This window comes from Mustela erminea, chromosome 1 (genome assembly GCF_009829155.1).
Source record: "Mustela erminea isolate mMusErm1 chromosome 1, mMusErm1.Pri, whole genome shotgun sequence".
Lineage (NCBI taxonomy): Eukaryota > Metazoa > Chordata > Mammalia > Carnivora > Mustelidae > Mustela > Mustela erminea.
The window spans coordinates 35,899,589-35,912,367 of record NC_045614.1 but is presented as its reverse complement, the minus strand read 5'-3'; the positions used below and the strand labels follow the sequence as shown (position 1 = coordinate 35,912,367).

The 12,779-nt window shown below is 40.7% G+C and overlaps 1 protein-coding gene across 2 annotated transcripts in view; it reads right to left on the bottom strand.

Moving 5' to 3' along the window:
• The window catches only part of TAFA1 (TAFA chemokine like family member 1), a 516,319-nt gene extending 505,468 nt beyond the window's left edge, over positions 1–10,851 (bottom strand). Inside the window, exons 1-2 of one of the 2 annotated variants that reach the window (XM_032324669.1) lie at positions 10,364–10,851; positions 8,323–8,443 (exon numbers count right to left, since the gene is read on the bottom strand). In XM_032324669.1, coding sequence (XP_032180560.1) covers positions 8,323–8,440 — 118 coding nt within the window. In that variant the 5' untranslated portion in view covers positions 8,441–8,443; positions 10,364–10,851. The remainder of the gene's footprint in view (positions 1–8,322; positions 8,444–10,363) is intronic. The other variant, XM_032324659.1, reaches the window with a different exon arrangement.
• Positions 10,852–12,779: the final 1,928 nt, after the last annotated feature.

Below are 12,779 nucleotides of genomic sequence, written 5' to 3'. Positions count from 1 at the left end.
CCTCTGGAGACCCACATGCTCTTCAGAAGCCACCATGATCCTCAGGTTGGCCCAATCATCTTTGCTAACTGGCTGGTGCACGAAGGTATTTGCCATGTCCATCTACGATGGACAGGAATATACTTTATGTTTGCGGCATGCATAGATGGCCTCTTTGGAGCGTCTATGCACAAGATGAAAACCACTGCTTCCTTCTACCCTCTTACTGCAGGCTTGCAATTGACAATTGATCCTGAATGCCCCAGTGTCCCATCCCTACTGTGATGCTCCTTCCTCGTTACCATTCGATATAAAAAAGGCTTAATGTGGTACTTTCCTGCCAGTATTTGCAATTTTAAAGGATGTAAAGTTCTTGCCCAGTGGATGAGAAAATATTTATTGAATACTTACACAACATTCATTCAGTGGGAAGTCTGACCTACTAGCCTGCTGACCTGAATCTAAGATACATTATCAATTTCAAGAGCATTACCATGCTTTTTCCTCCTCTGTGCAGTAGCTCATCTAAACCTGGCATTCTGTATTCACTTCTTTATTCACTTCAAAGCCTATGACTCAGTCCATCCATTTTTCATCCACATGAGGGGGAAACAAAAAGTAATTTGGGCATATGCAGACTCAGTCAGCTCGCCTGTCTTCTTGAGTGACATGAAAGCGTGTCTAAAAGAGAAGGTCTAGTAAGGGCACCGTGAAGGTAAATACAGGTCATCACATCAGGAGAACAATGACCTTGGCTGAGGGTGTAAGTCTTCCTCCCTCCCAGACTCAGGGTCAGGTTTGGTCTGACTCCTTCCCTGCATGGAAGAAGAGTATGCTTCATGAATAGCCACATCACTGAGCGCATCTACCCATCTTCCAAGAGAAAATCGCTTTGATTATATCAATTCCCTTTTCTTTCTCTGGATCTTTATTATATAAAAATGGAGGAGGAGAAAGAAACAGAGGCCAACAGGGTACCTACCCTAAGTGCTTTGAGGATATTAACGTTAGAGAATCTAATTAGTTTACACAATGGTTAACAAAATAATTCATTTTCTTTTTACCCCAAAGAAAGGAAACATTGCTGTCTGTTATTTCTCCCTGCTACAAAGATGAAGTGAAGTTTTCTCTTGATATCAAAAAATTTGAAAGCAGAGGCCTTTTCCTATTTGCTAAGAGAAGTTTCTCTTTAGTCCCTTAAGACCGCGCTTATAGTACTTTCTAAATCTGTAGGAAAAAAAACTTGTGCTGTGACTGAAAACCTTAGGGATTGAAGGTTTTACTGCATTTGTAAGTATATTCCTTGGGTTATTTTAGTTAATGGAACTGCTGTCAAATAGAGTAAATAGCTACACAAACTATTGCACAAACACGCACATACACACATACATACGTGTGTTATACTGACAATTTACTATTTATACCATTCTCTTTTTGTGGTATCCCTAAATTATAAACACACTTACAAAGGCATATGCAACGATCCATACACACAAGCAGTAATACATGAAAGAGAATTACAGATTTTACCAGAACATTCATTCCTTCTTTCCTTAAAAATGTAACAAATACTTTTGAGCCTCTATTATATTGTCTAGTTCCTTACTAAAAGTGAGAGATAAGCAGATGGATAGCACAGTGGCTCACACTTCTCAATGCACGTGATAAGAATAGGCACTTTAGATATTGCCCAAATTAAAAAGATTTTTTTTGGGAAATTTTTAGTTAAACAAAATCAGGCTTCCTATCTGAAATCTTTCCAGAACTTGTATGCACTTACATGCACTATAAATCTCTAAGAGGAGAATATACCAGACAATGAGTACTTCCCCAACACTTAATAGCCTTTTTCCAAGCAGCATCTTGAGGTTACTGTATTTTGTGAACTGGAAAATACTGGCCTAGAGATTTCCTTGGATTAAGGCTCTTAAAAGGAAAGGTGTCTCATGATACTTTCCTACCTAGTCTTCCTTCTTTACCTTTAAACTGACAACACTGTTTGATACATTTCTCATTTTGCCCATAAAACTAGAGCTACTATTTTAAGTTTTCGGTTAAAAAGTAATATTTTCCTATATTAAAAACAAATCTTAAAAACACATAACTGGGGCATCTGGGTGGCTCAGTCGGTTCACCGGCCAGCTCTTGGTTTCGGCTCAGGTCGTGATCTCAGGGTGCTGGAGCGGAGCCCCTCTTCACTTCTGGCTCCCCAGTGAGTGGAGTCTGCTTTGGAATTCTCTCCCTCTGCCCCTCCCCTGCTCTCTCTCATTCTCTCTCTTTCCGTCTCTCTCAAATAAGTAAATCTTTAAAAAAAATTAAAAATATAAAAATAAAAGCCAAAAACTATAGGAAATAAGAAGTCCAAGGCATTCTCGTCCTACCATGAGGTTTAACTGATACTACGTATAAAATGCTTATAGCTTTTCTGACATCTTTTTATGCCTGTGTTAATATTTTGTTTCCAAAATGATTTTGAAACTGCATATTCTGTTTCTTTTCTTCTTCTTCTTCTTTTTTTTTTTTTTCCACTGAGCTGTATATCATGGGCATTTTTCCTTAGGAATACATATAAACACATCTCATTCTTTGCAGTTGTTACATTGAGTCCCATTGTGGGGGATTTATTTTACCAATCTCTTTTCCATGTACATAAAGCCCGCCTCCAGTTACTTGCCATTAAATTAACTAGACCTTTGCATACATTTTTTCCACACCTGTCCAATCATTTTCTTAGGATAAGCGTCTCGAAATGGAATTGTGTAGGATTTGCACATTTTACATTTTGGGAGACGTTGCCAAATTGTTTTCAAAAAATGGTGCACCAATTTACATACTAAAGCTTTGAGATTTTCACACAGTTTAAAACTGGAAGACTTTTTCAAAAAGTTCAAGTTGCCATCTTAAATGAACTTTAAGAAATTAACAACTGAAGGCTAATGTGTACTAGTGCCGCTTCTAAATATTTGTTTTCAGTGTGGTCTAAGATCTATTTTCCTTAACTATGATTAATTGAAGCCATAGGCTTGAGCTCACATAAGTAACAATATTTATATAGCCTAGTGATAATTCTCTTATAAATTCAGGGGATTGACAGGAAATATTTATTTGCATCTCTACTTGGTTTTGATACTTTTGAAGTCTTATCAAACGTCCATAGCTGCACTCTGACTCTGGGACAAGGTCAATAACATCAATCAGATGATCAGTGGATTATCACTAGCACCAGCTTACACCAAATAACAACCTGTCTGCTCTAATCCTTAGGTCAATTCACTACACTTAGCAATCCAGTACTGGTAAGAATTCTTAAAAAGCCAATATGCAACCACTGTTGTTCTGATGATATCTTCTATACTCCAGTTGTAAAACAATCCTTTATTGTAATGTGCCTTGGTATTCTAACACATGTTCCTTAATCAGCTTTCAATAAAGTGATACTGAATACTAAAGATAAGATATACAAGAATGCTTTTTAATATTTTAACCAAAAAAATCACACTTTTAAATGTACGGTGATGTTCCACTATGCAATAATTAAGTCATAAATGTATACCTCCCTCTAACTACATAGTTTGTTTAATATAGTTTTAAATCAGGCCAAGCACAAGTTCAATAGACAATTCTAGTCAGAGTGATCTTTCCATATATTATTTCCATACACACCTGTCATACAATAGCATCGACTCAAGAATAAATGATTCATTAGGCATTTATAACTTCTTGTCTCATGTAATTTATCTTTGTAATTTTAAATTACTAAAGAATCCCAAGGATCTTTTCTTACTAAAGTATTTTGAAATGATCCATACTTTATTAAGTTTCAAGAATAACGCCCCCCCCCCACACACACATACCCACACACTCAAAATTAAGTAATCATTAAAATTACTGTCATAATTCATATATCCATAAGGGGGAAAAAACTAATTCTAAATTAGAAAGTTACATCCAGCAAACCTTTCCACCTTTTTCACCTGTTACATACCTGATGCTTAGAAAGAGTTGAAGCTGTCTGTTTTAATTACCTGAAACCAGGGAACACACCACTTTTGGGTTTTCATTGTTCAGTCTGTATCTTTTTAAGTTATGTGTCCCCTTCTAGCTTTACTATTTATATACATAAAAGGCACAAGTATTCTTCAAGTTGTTATGGTAATTTCCTACATTATTCTTAAAATAAAAACTTGATTTAGCCAAATATTAAATTATTGAAATTACAAATCTGTTAATCTACGGCACATTTTACTCATTTGTGTAATTTTAAAATTCACTTCCATTTGATCGACTGTTTTAATCCTTCCTAACTGGTGAGTAAGTGAAAATAAATGGTGCATTCCTAATACCATAAATATGAAAAATAGAAAGTACTTAGAGACTACAGGGGAATCTATTAAAATGAGTCTGTTTTCTGGTTAACATATTCTCATTCTGTTTGTGTACTAACCCACTGCATTGAGAAGACAGATCTCAAATTCACCGCCTCACAAAAACATTGTGCAGATTTCATGTTTTGACAGCAGAAATTGGCCCAGATCTCTAACCATTTCCCATACAGGACCCAGGCTGGCTGGTGCCATCCAGGTGCGGCACAGTCTGATGAGGGGGACAACGCGTCAAATTCCACTCATCTGTCAGTGTAGTGGATTATTTCTTGAGAGACTGAAATTGGCTGCTTGGGATGGGAACACCATCAATCTTACTGTGTAGGGGATGGCGAAGCTGCGGGTAAGCGGCTGGCAAGAGGGGAACCAGCCGTTCCTAAGCAGGTGAGGAGGCAGCTGTAAAGCCTTCACTCTCCCCCCATTCAGGGCTCTGAGGGAAAGATTTGTCATTTTTCACATTTCCCGGATACTTGGTATGCATGCAGTGTCCTCCTGCTCCTGCTTTATGAAAGAGGTGATTTTTCAAGCTTAGGCAAATGTGGCAAAGCTCAGGGTCTGCCTGGTGTCTCATTTTTTCTCATCATGTCACTTGTTTTAACTGATTTGAGAAAATGAGATTATGTTTTTCCTTTTTGCTCATTTATCCAACTATTTATTTATTTATTTGCTCATTTAGGGGTGGATTGTCACAGATAACTGGCCGTGATTTCTCTCTTGTTTTCATACACATTTCATTAGTGTCCCTGAAGATTTAAGACTCACAAAGGGAAACATCACAACTCTCATCAAAAAAAGCATACATTTACTCTTAAAATCAAAACGGATTGTATTAGAGGAGATTGCATTTCAGACTGAATCTAGAATATTGCTGTATCCAAGATCTATCGCTTTAATCTTTGCAGCTATTGCTGAAAACCCAAGAAAGTTGAATAAACCTATTACATAGAATCATTGGACTTTCAGTTTGATGTCATTTTAATCTTCCTGCATCTAGAAAGGAGTACATATAGTTTCTTAATTTCATCAATGAATCTGAAATGGATCTCAAATATATACGCATTTGGGGTTAAAATTGGGTTCCAAGCTACAATTTCTTGGGGTAGTCGACATACAGATAGACCATGCATTGGTGATAATAAGCAATTTCTACCAATAGACAGTGGAGAAAGCAAATACTGAATTTGGTTTTAGTCAACACTTAATGACATGTTTCTCAGTTTAAAATTATAATCTTTTGATAACAAGCCCCATAAAGATTTGAGTTTACTTAATAGAGGTAGCATAGCCATAACCCCAGGTCCAACAAAACAAAACAACAACAACAACAACAACAAAAAAACACCCACAAAAAACCCTCCTGTATTAAATGATGAACAGATAGTCTAAGTGAAAGCTCACTGCAACGTATACTCTATTTCACGACTATACACATCTAGCCGAAAAGGCAGTGGTCTTTTTCTAGCCAGGTATTACATAGTTTAAAAAAAAAAAAAAAATCAGGAGATTAACACAAGGTTTTGTCCTATGTGGATTGTTAGCTGTGTGAACAGCAAAACTTTACTCATTCAGCACCTCTACCGTGTACCTTTGTAGATGTCAGAGTTACTGATATTCACGAAGGAGCTTCACAGTTTACAAAGCACTGTCACAGAAATCATTTTATTTACACCCCCACAATATCTCTAAATAGGAAATTGGGCCCAGAGAAGAAAACTGACTTTCCCAAGGTCAAGCCACTTCAAGTTAAGCACCCGAGATGAGGGCCGGTCCTGAGCGCTGCCATTGCCTTGTGCCACCCCTTACCAAGTCCTGCCATGGACACCTTTTTTGCAGTTTAAATGAGTCCGTGCGTTGACATAACTTGGAAGTTTTCACAGATTATGCGAAACAGTTCGCACCCCCTCAAGGAGGCTACTGGGCGTGATTATTCTGTGCCCTGAGAGATATTATGCCCTCCTTGGGAAACAGGCCAGGGAGGTGACATCAGACCGACCTGACTTCCAACGGCAGTTATTGGCTGTGCGGTCTCACACAAGTCACCAGATCCCTCAGAACTTCAGTCTCCTGGGCAACAGAAGGATTGGGGGCGGTGCGTGTGTGGGGGGGGGCGGTGCGCGTTTGGGAGGGGCGATTACACCTACTTATAGACGGATTAAGACAACGTGAGAGTGTGCCTAAAACAATCACAATAGTTATTTTTGTTACGAATTCTTACTGTTAGCGATTACAATGTATGCCGATTTGCCGCGTTATTTGTAGGAATGTAACAAATCAGACATTTCTGCCTGAACAGATTGGTAATTAACTAACTGGAGGTAAACCCGGGCTTCCATAACCCACGTTTGTTCTTCCTTCGCCACGGCACCGAAGCCTCCCAGCGTGGGGGTACCCGCTGGGGGACGAGGACCCACAAGGCGGAAATGCAAGCACGCGGCGGGGGTGGCAGAGCGGTTTCCATGCCCACCTGCAGGGGCACCAGCGCCCCCTCGCCTTCCCTCCGAGACTCAGGGCGTGGGGAGTGAGGGTGGCTGGGGCCCTGACGCAGCCCCCAGGTTGAGGCCGCCCAGATTCCTCCTCCCACCCCGACCCCTCCTCCTCCCGAGTCCTCGGCGGTGCCGGGGGGAGGGGTGGCCCTGGCTCCTGCAGCGAACCGGCTGGGGCGCTCCCCCGCAGCCCAGCCTGCTGCGGGCGCGCGGGAGGACCCCAGGTTGCACCCTCGCTCTTTCCGTCCTGCCCGCAGCCTAGAAGCAGAGCCCGGGGAGGCAGCACACAGCGCCCCGGGAGGTGTTGCTGGACGATTGCGCCGACGAGCCCAGGACTGGTGCCCAGGCCGATTGCGGAGCCTGAGATAGGCAAAGGCGTGGACGCTGGACCGCGCGCAGCCGGAGCCAGCCGAACGTATGGGAGGAAGCCAGGAAGGCATTTGAGAAGGGATGGAGGGCTGGGAGCACTTCCGAACTGAAGATCAGGAGCTTGGCGGCGCAACTAGTCCCCGGAGCCCACACTTGGCGATGGGGGAGGGCGGCGCAGGTGGAGGGAGGAGTAAATGAATGCAAAGGCTGAAACTAAACAGAATATGGAAGGAAATCTTTTCAAAGAACCGGTAAGGGTAAGGACAATCAAGCTGGGGGGACAGTAATGAGAAAGGCAAAGAAAGTGAAAAAGAAAAAAAAAAGCCAGATTGAAGAGTGAGGCCATGGAAGGGTAAAAGATATACTTTAAACAAAAAGACGAAGAAAAGCAAAATGCATCCGGAAATCAAAATTCAATATGGGGCGGGGGTGGGGGAGCGGATCAGGCTAAAGGGAACTTGTTCCTGAAAGTGCCAAGGAAGAGGGAGAGAAAAACACCACGGAACAAACTGGAAGAACAGAAAGTGAAGGAAGGAAGGGAGAAAGGAAAGGAGACAAATTAAACCAGACAAGAAATAGTAAGTTATTTTTAAATTTCTTTTTCATTAACAAACTACTTCCAAAGTTAATTTTGGCACTAACATCTCCACAAAATCCTTAGCCACATACACACCGAGATTATAGTATCTACACTGGATAAGATATACAAGGAATATCCATACACATTATTTTATTGTTGCAAAGATCCTATTTTGCCTCTCTAAAAAAAATCAAGTCTTGCAAGTTATCCCATCTTCTGCAGAGTTTTGGCTATTGGCCAAAGCATCCCAAAACCAATGACTTCACTTTTTTAAGGTGTGAGGAAGGGGGTAGGGAGACTCTTAGAGAAAACCATTTTCTTTTTTTTTCTGAGAGATTCATAGAAATACCTCCAGGGCATTTTAGTATCCCCCTCACCTTGCCCCAAAGCATCCAGCCAGCAATGTGAGTCTTGGAATTCAGAGGCAAGCTGCCCGCAGGGTAGCACTTTCTGTCACTTACATTCAACCATCTGTTAGGGTGACAGCAGTGAGACTTGGAGGCTGCAGGGGAGCCAGCGCCCGACTTACCTGGTCTGTGCAGGTGGTGCTGCTGGAAAGTGTGCTGAAGGGATCCATGGCAGAGGAGCAGGGCACAAGCACTTATCCACAAATACAGGACCCAGGACATCGCAGAGACCATTGCCATTCTCTAAAGAGAGCATGAGATAGCAAGGATTACCCCCAGCTTCAAGCCCCCAGCTCAGTCAGTCCCACTGATGAGAGAAGGAGGGTCTCAGACGTCATGTCCCCTTTGCTACTTTGCTGGCTGAAATTAACCCAGCAGAGGTCATGCCATGAAGGGGGATTGAGGGAAAGCCTTCCTGGAGAGATCATGAATTCTTTGTGAAATTCTGCAAAGCCAAACTCCAAGGACTGCCAGAACACAAAAATAAATAAAAGTTTTTGACTCTCCGTTAGGCAGTTTAAAGCACAGTATCCTGCCTATACAGCCTGTTTGACACGATGATCTTTAAACTACAGTTATTCCAGGCTTTGAAAAGCTGCATACTCCTGTTCATTCTAACTTCATTGTTAGTCTGACATAAGCCTGGAAGGAAAGAGTGCATTTTTTTTTAATTCTACAGTCATGAATTTTTAATCATTCTGCTGTCTTCTAAACTAAGTAATCATTTCTCAGAGGCATGTTGTAATCTCCTGATAGAACCGGTCTTTTTTGGCTGGACTTAAAATCAGACGGAATTGTCTTCAGCCAGAATGAATTTCAGAGGCAAGATCTATGCTTCTATCCTAGAGCGAGCCATAATTTACAATATTGCTTTGCCACCTAAAATCCCATCGTGGCATTTGTTGTATAGTGTTGATGAATATGCATACACAGGTGGTGTATGTATTTAGGGATGAACATATACCTTTTCTCAGGCGCTGAAACTTTGACAGTCTTATCTGCACCTATAAGGATCTTACGAGCTACAGAGGCTCAACTGCGCTACATATTGTCCAATTTCTCAAACAACACCTTATGCTGCATTTCATATTGCCAAATTAATCAAACTTGAAGCACCGTCCTTACTCAGCCAGTGATACAGAAGCATTTTTCTATACAAGAATCCAGTTAAGTCTATTGTTTTCTCTTAGAGCTGTAGAACCCAGACTGTTCCTTTTAAATTTTTTTCTGCTGTCAAATGACACACTACAAGTATTTCAACTATACATTTAAATCTGCTAGTGACCTCCCAGTGTGGTTTCTTTATTCAAGGAAACTGGCACTGTTTCAAAAACTGTGATGTTCGGAAAGCAGAATATACATTATATATATGTGTGTGTATAAAGACATAATACAAGATAATTTATGGGCTTTAGGAGAGAGATGCAGTTTTTAAAAGGGGTTTAGGACTGTAATAGACAAATGGTGACAACCATAATTAAGTGCAAAGTAGGAAAACATTATTTGCAACAGCATGGTGCCTTTCATGCCTCACTCTGTGATTCAGATGGACCACTCACTTTATAATTAGTTTCACTGCCCACTGTTTACTTTTGTACACATCAGATTCAGCCTCACTGTTTTCAGAACTATCAGTATAACATAGATGCATTCTCTTCAGTAGAGATAAATAGCAACACCCCTTTTGTGAATCTTGAAATGAATGCATTTAAGGGCCTTTTCAAAATACCCTGCAAATTATAGAAAGACAAAATAAAGGTGACTGTGGCATGCACTGACTACTTGTGAATTTCAGTTAAAATGCACTGGAAATTCATCTAAACTTTAAAAAAGCCTACCACAATCAAAACTTAACAGTTTTTCCATGACTCTGCTTTCTCTTGCTCATTTCTTCACCCCCATAGCTTTTAGCACTTAAAAAGATTACTGTGACTTCACATTTGCAGTATTTTCCTTCTTTTTCCTTTTTTATTTAACTTTTTAAAAATTCTCAGCATCGCTTCCAAGGCTCCTGCCTATCAGCTCACTGCTCACTCTCTTGTCTCTATGTTAATAGGTGTTTTCCACCAAATAATGCATCCAGCCTTACATAGTTCTCTAAATATGACTGAATAGGTTACAAATCTGCTTTTTGAATCTTAAGTCCTTAAAGAAGCTTCTTACCTGAAAAATCCAGCCAAGAGCAGAGTACTCTATTAGTGTTCATTGGAAAGCTCTAACACTTTCTAAAATCCATCTGTGCACAATTGGAGGTTTTTTTTTTTTTAAGATCTTCCCAATAATCTTCTTATCAGGATTAAAAAATATGTTTTTCTCTTCCAATGCTATTTCCACTGTAAAGAAGACATCGGGTTCATTCAGACTGTATTGTCAGAAAAGGAGCCAAGGTTTGAGGGGTAGAAACCTTGTCATTTTCACCTTTAAATCATCTCCTGGCGTCACCTCTGTCTGATGAGACCTTTGAAGTGATCCTGATGAGAATCAGTTTACAGTTAATGACGGACCATCCCCAGTCCTGTGCAGTCAGGGCAGAGTAAGGCAGCAAAATGTAGGAGCAGGGCTGCTATACGGTGCTGGTGCTGTAAGTAGCAGTAGTCTGTTTCAATACATCCCTCCTCTGTAAAGTATCACATGTCTTAAAGTGACATTACCCTCTGTTACAGCTACAGGGAATTGTAATGCCTGCCCACTAACTCTTCAGCAACTCAAGCAGCACTTTAACACTATATTGTCTGGTATGTTCTGTTAGAGCTTTCACTGATACCATTCATTTGCCAAAAGGGTAAAGAGGGAAGGAAGAACAAAAAAAGCATTTTGCAAAATACTGATAGTGTTAATGGGTGTTCGACTACTAATAGTAAAAGCAAAAGTACACTATATGGGCCATTTCTTACCCCTTCGTGGCCTTCGAACCAGTATGTGAGCCAAAAATATTGTTAGGTTTATACAAATTTAAGTCTGTCGATTGTTTTGGCAGCTAAATTTGGGAATATGGCATACTTGGAATATAATATAGATGCTTATATGCATAAGCCCAATAAAAATCTTCTGAGATTTTTGAACATGTTTAATAAATAGAAACATGTCATTTTCAGCACCAGACACTGGGTTTTGACAAAGAAATATGCTCAAAGCATTTTTTAAAAAATCTCCCTCACCCTCAATAACATGCTGGGGTAGGGAGAGGAAACACTCAGAAACCGAACGTTTTGTTTCTAGTACTATGGTTCGGACACTCTCTTCTTCGGAAATAGTGTGATTGTATCTCAACATTAACAATGCACATAAGGTGACCTACTTTTCACTTATAGACTGCATGAGTACTGATTCTCAAAAACACTCATTCAGTTATTTCATGAATTGCTTATAAAGTACCTACTATGTGTCAGATGCTTGAAGACAAGGCAGAGAATAAGATCAGTGTGATCGCCAATGTCATAGGCCAAATCTTTCATATTTTTTTTTTCAAAATCAAGATGATTCTCATGATTTTCCCTCCTCACAAACCTTTTGAAATGCCTCAGAGTATCTCTGCCTTGCACAGGTGTTATAAAGAAGGGTCAAAGGGGCACCTGGGTTTCTCAGTGGGTGGAGACTCTGGCTCTTGGTATAGGCTCAGGTCATGATCTCATGGGTGGTGGGATCGAGGCCCACATCACACTCCACACTCAGAGGGGAGTGTGCTTCAAAATTCTCTCCCTCTGCCCCTCCCCACCTCAAATAAATAAATCTTAAAAAAAAAACAAAAGATAAAGAACGGTTGATGCCACCGTGCGACTTGGGAAACCATCACCTTTGCTCATGTTACACAGAGTGTAAGAATGAGAGCCCCTGCAGATGTATGGGTCCTTCCCACGGGTCTTTCCCACTATGTAATGTACATGTAACAACACCAAAGTAGCCACCGCCTGGGTGGCTCAGTGGGGACCTCTGCCTTCGGCTCAGGTCATGGTCTCAGGGTCCTGGGATGAAGCCCCTCTTCGGGCTCTCTGCTTGGCGGGGAGCCTGCTTCCTCCTCTCTTTAAATAGATGTCTTAAAAAAAAAATCAAAGTAACAGTAGTGCATGTGTCATTTTTGTGGTTCATTATTGTTGGGTTGGTGATACATATGGAAATTGTATACCGATGGTGCAGTATGAAGGCACAAATAACAGCAGTGTGGCACCTAATGTTTATTAAACCTTTCCTATGAGTAGTACTACTCTATAATATGTTGGTTATAAGGTATAATTTAATCCTTTTTACTCACCCCATAAGGTAAATATTATTATTATTATCTCCATTTCATGGATGAGGTGTGTTCCCAGGGGGGACAGGGAGATTAAGAAACCTGCATAGGGTAATATAGCTTGTAAGTGATAGAGCTGGTTTCAAACTCCAATGATCTGGTGCAAAAGCCCATGTCTTAGACACTCAAAGAAAATACTTCATAGTTGGGCTGACTGGGTGGTTCAGTTGGTTAAGCATCTGCCTTTGGCTCAGGTCATGATCCCAGCATACTGGGACTGAGCCTTGCATCAGGTTTCCTGGTCACCAGGAGTCTGCTTCCCCTTCTCCTTCTGCCCATCCTCCCCTGCTC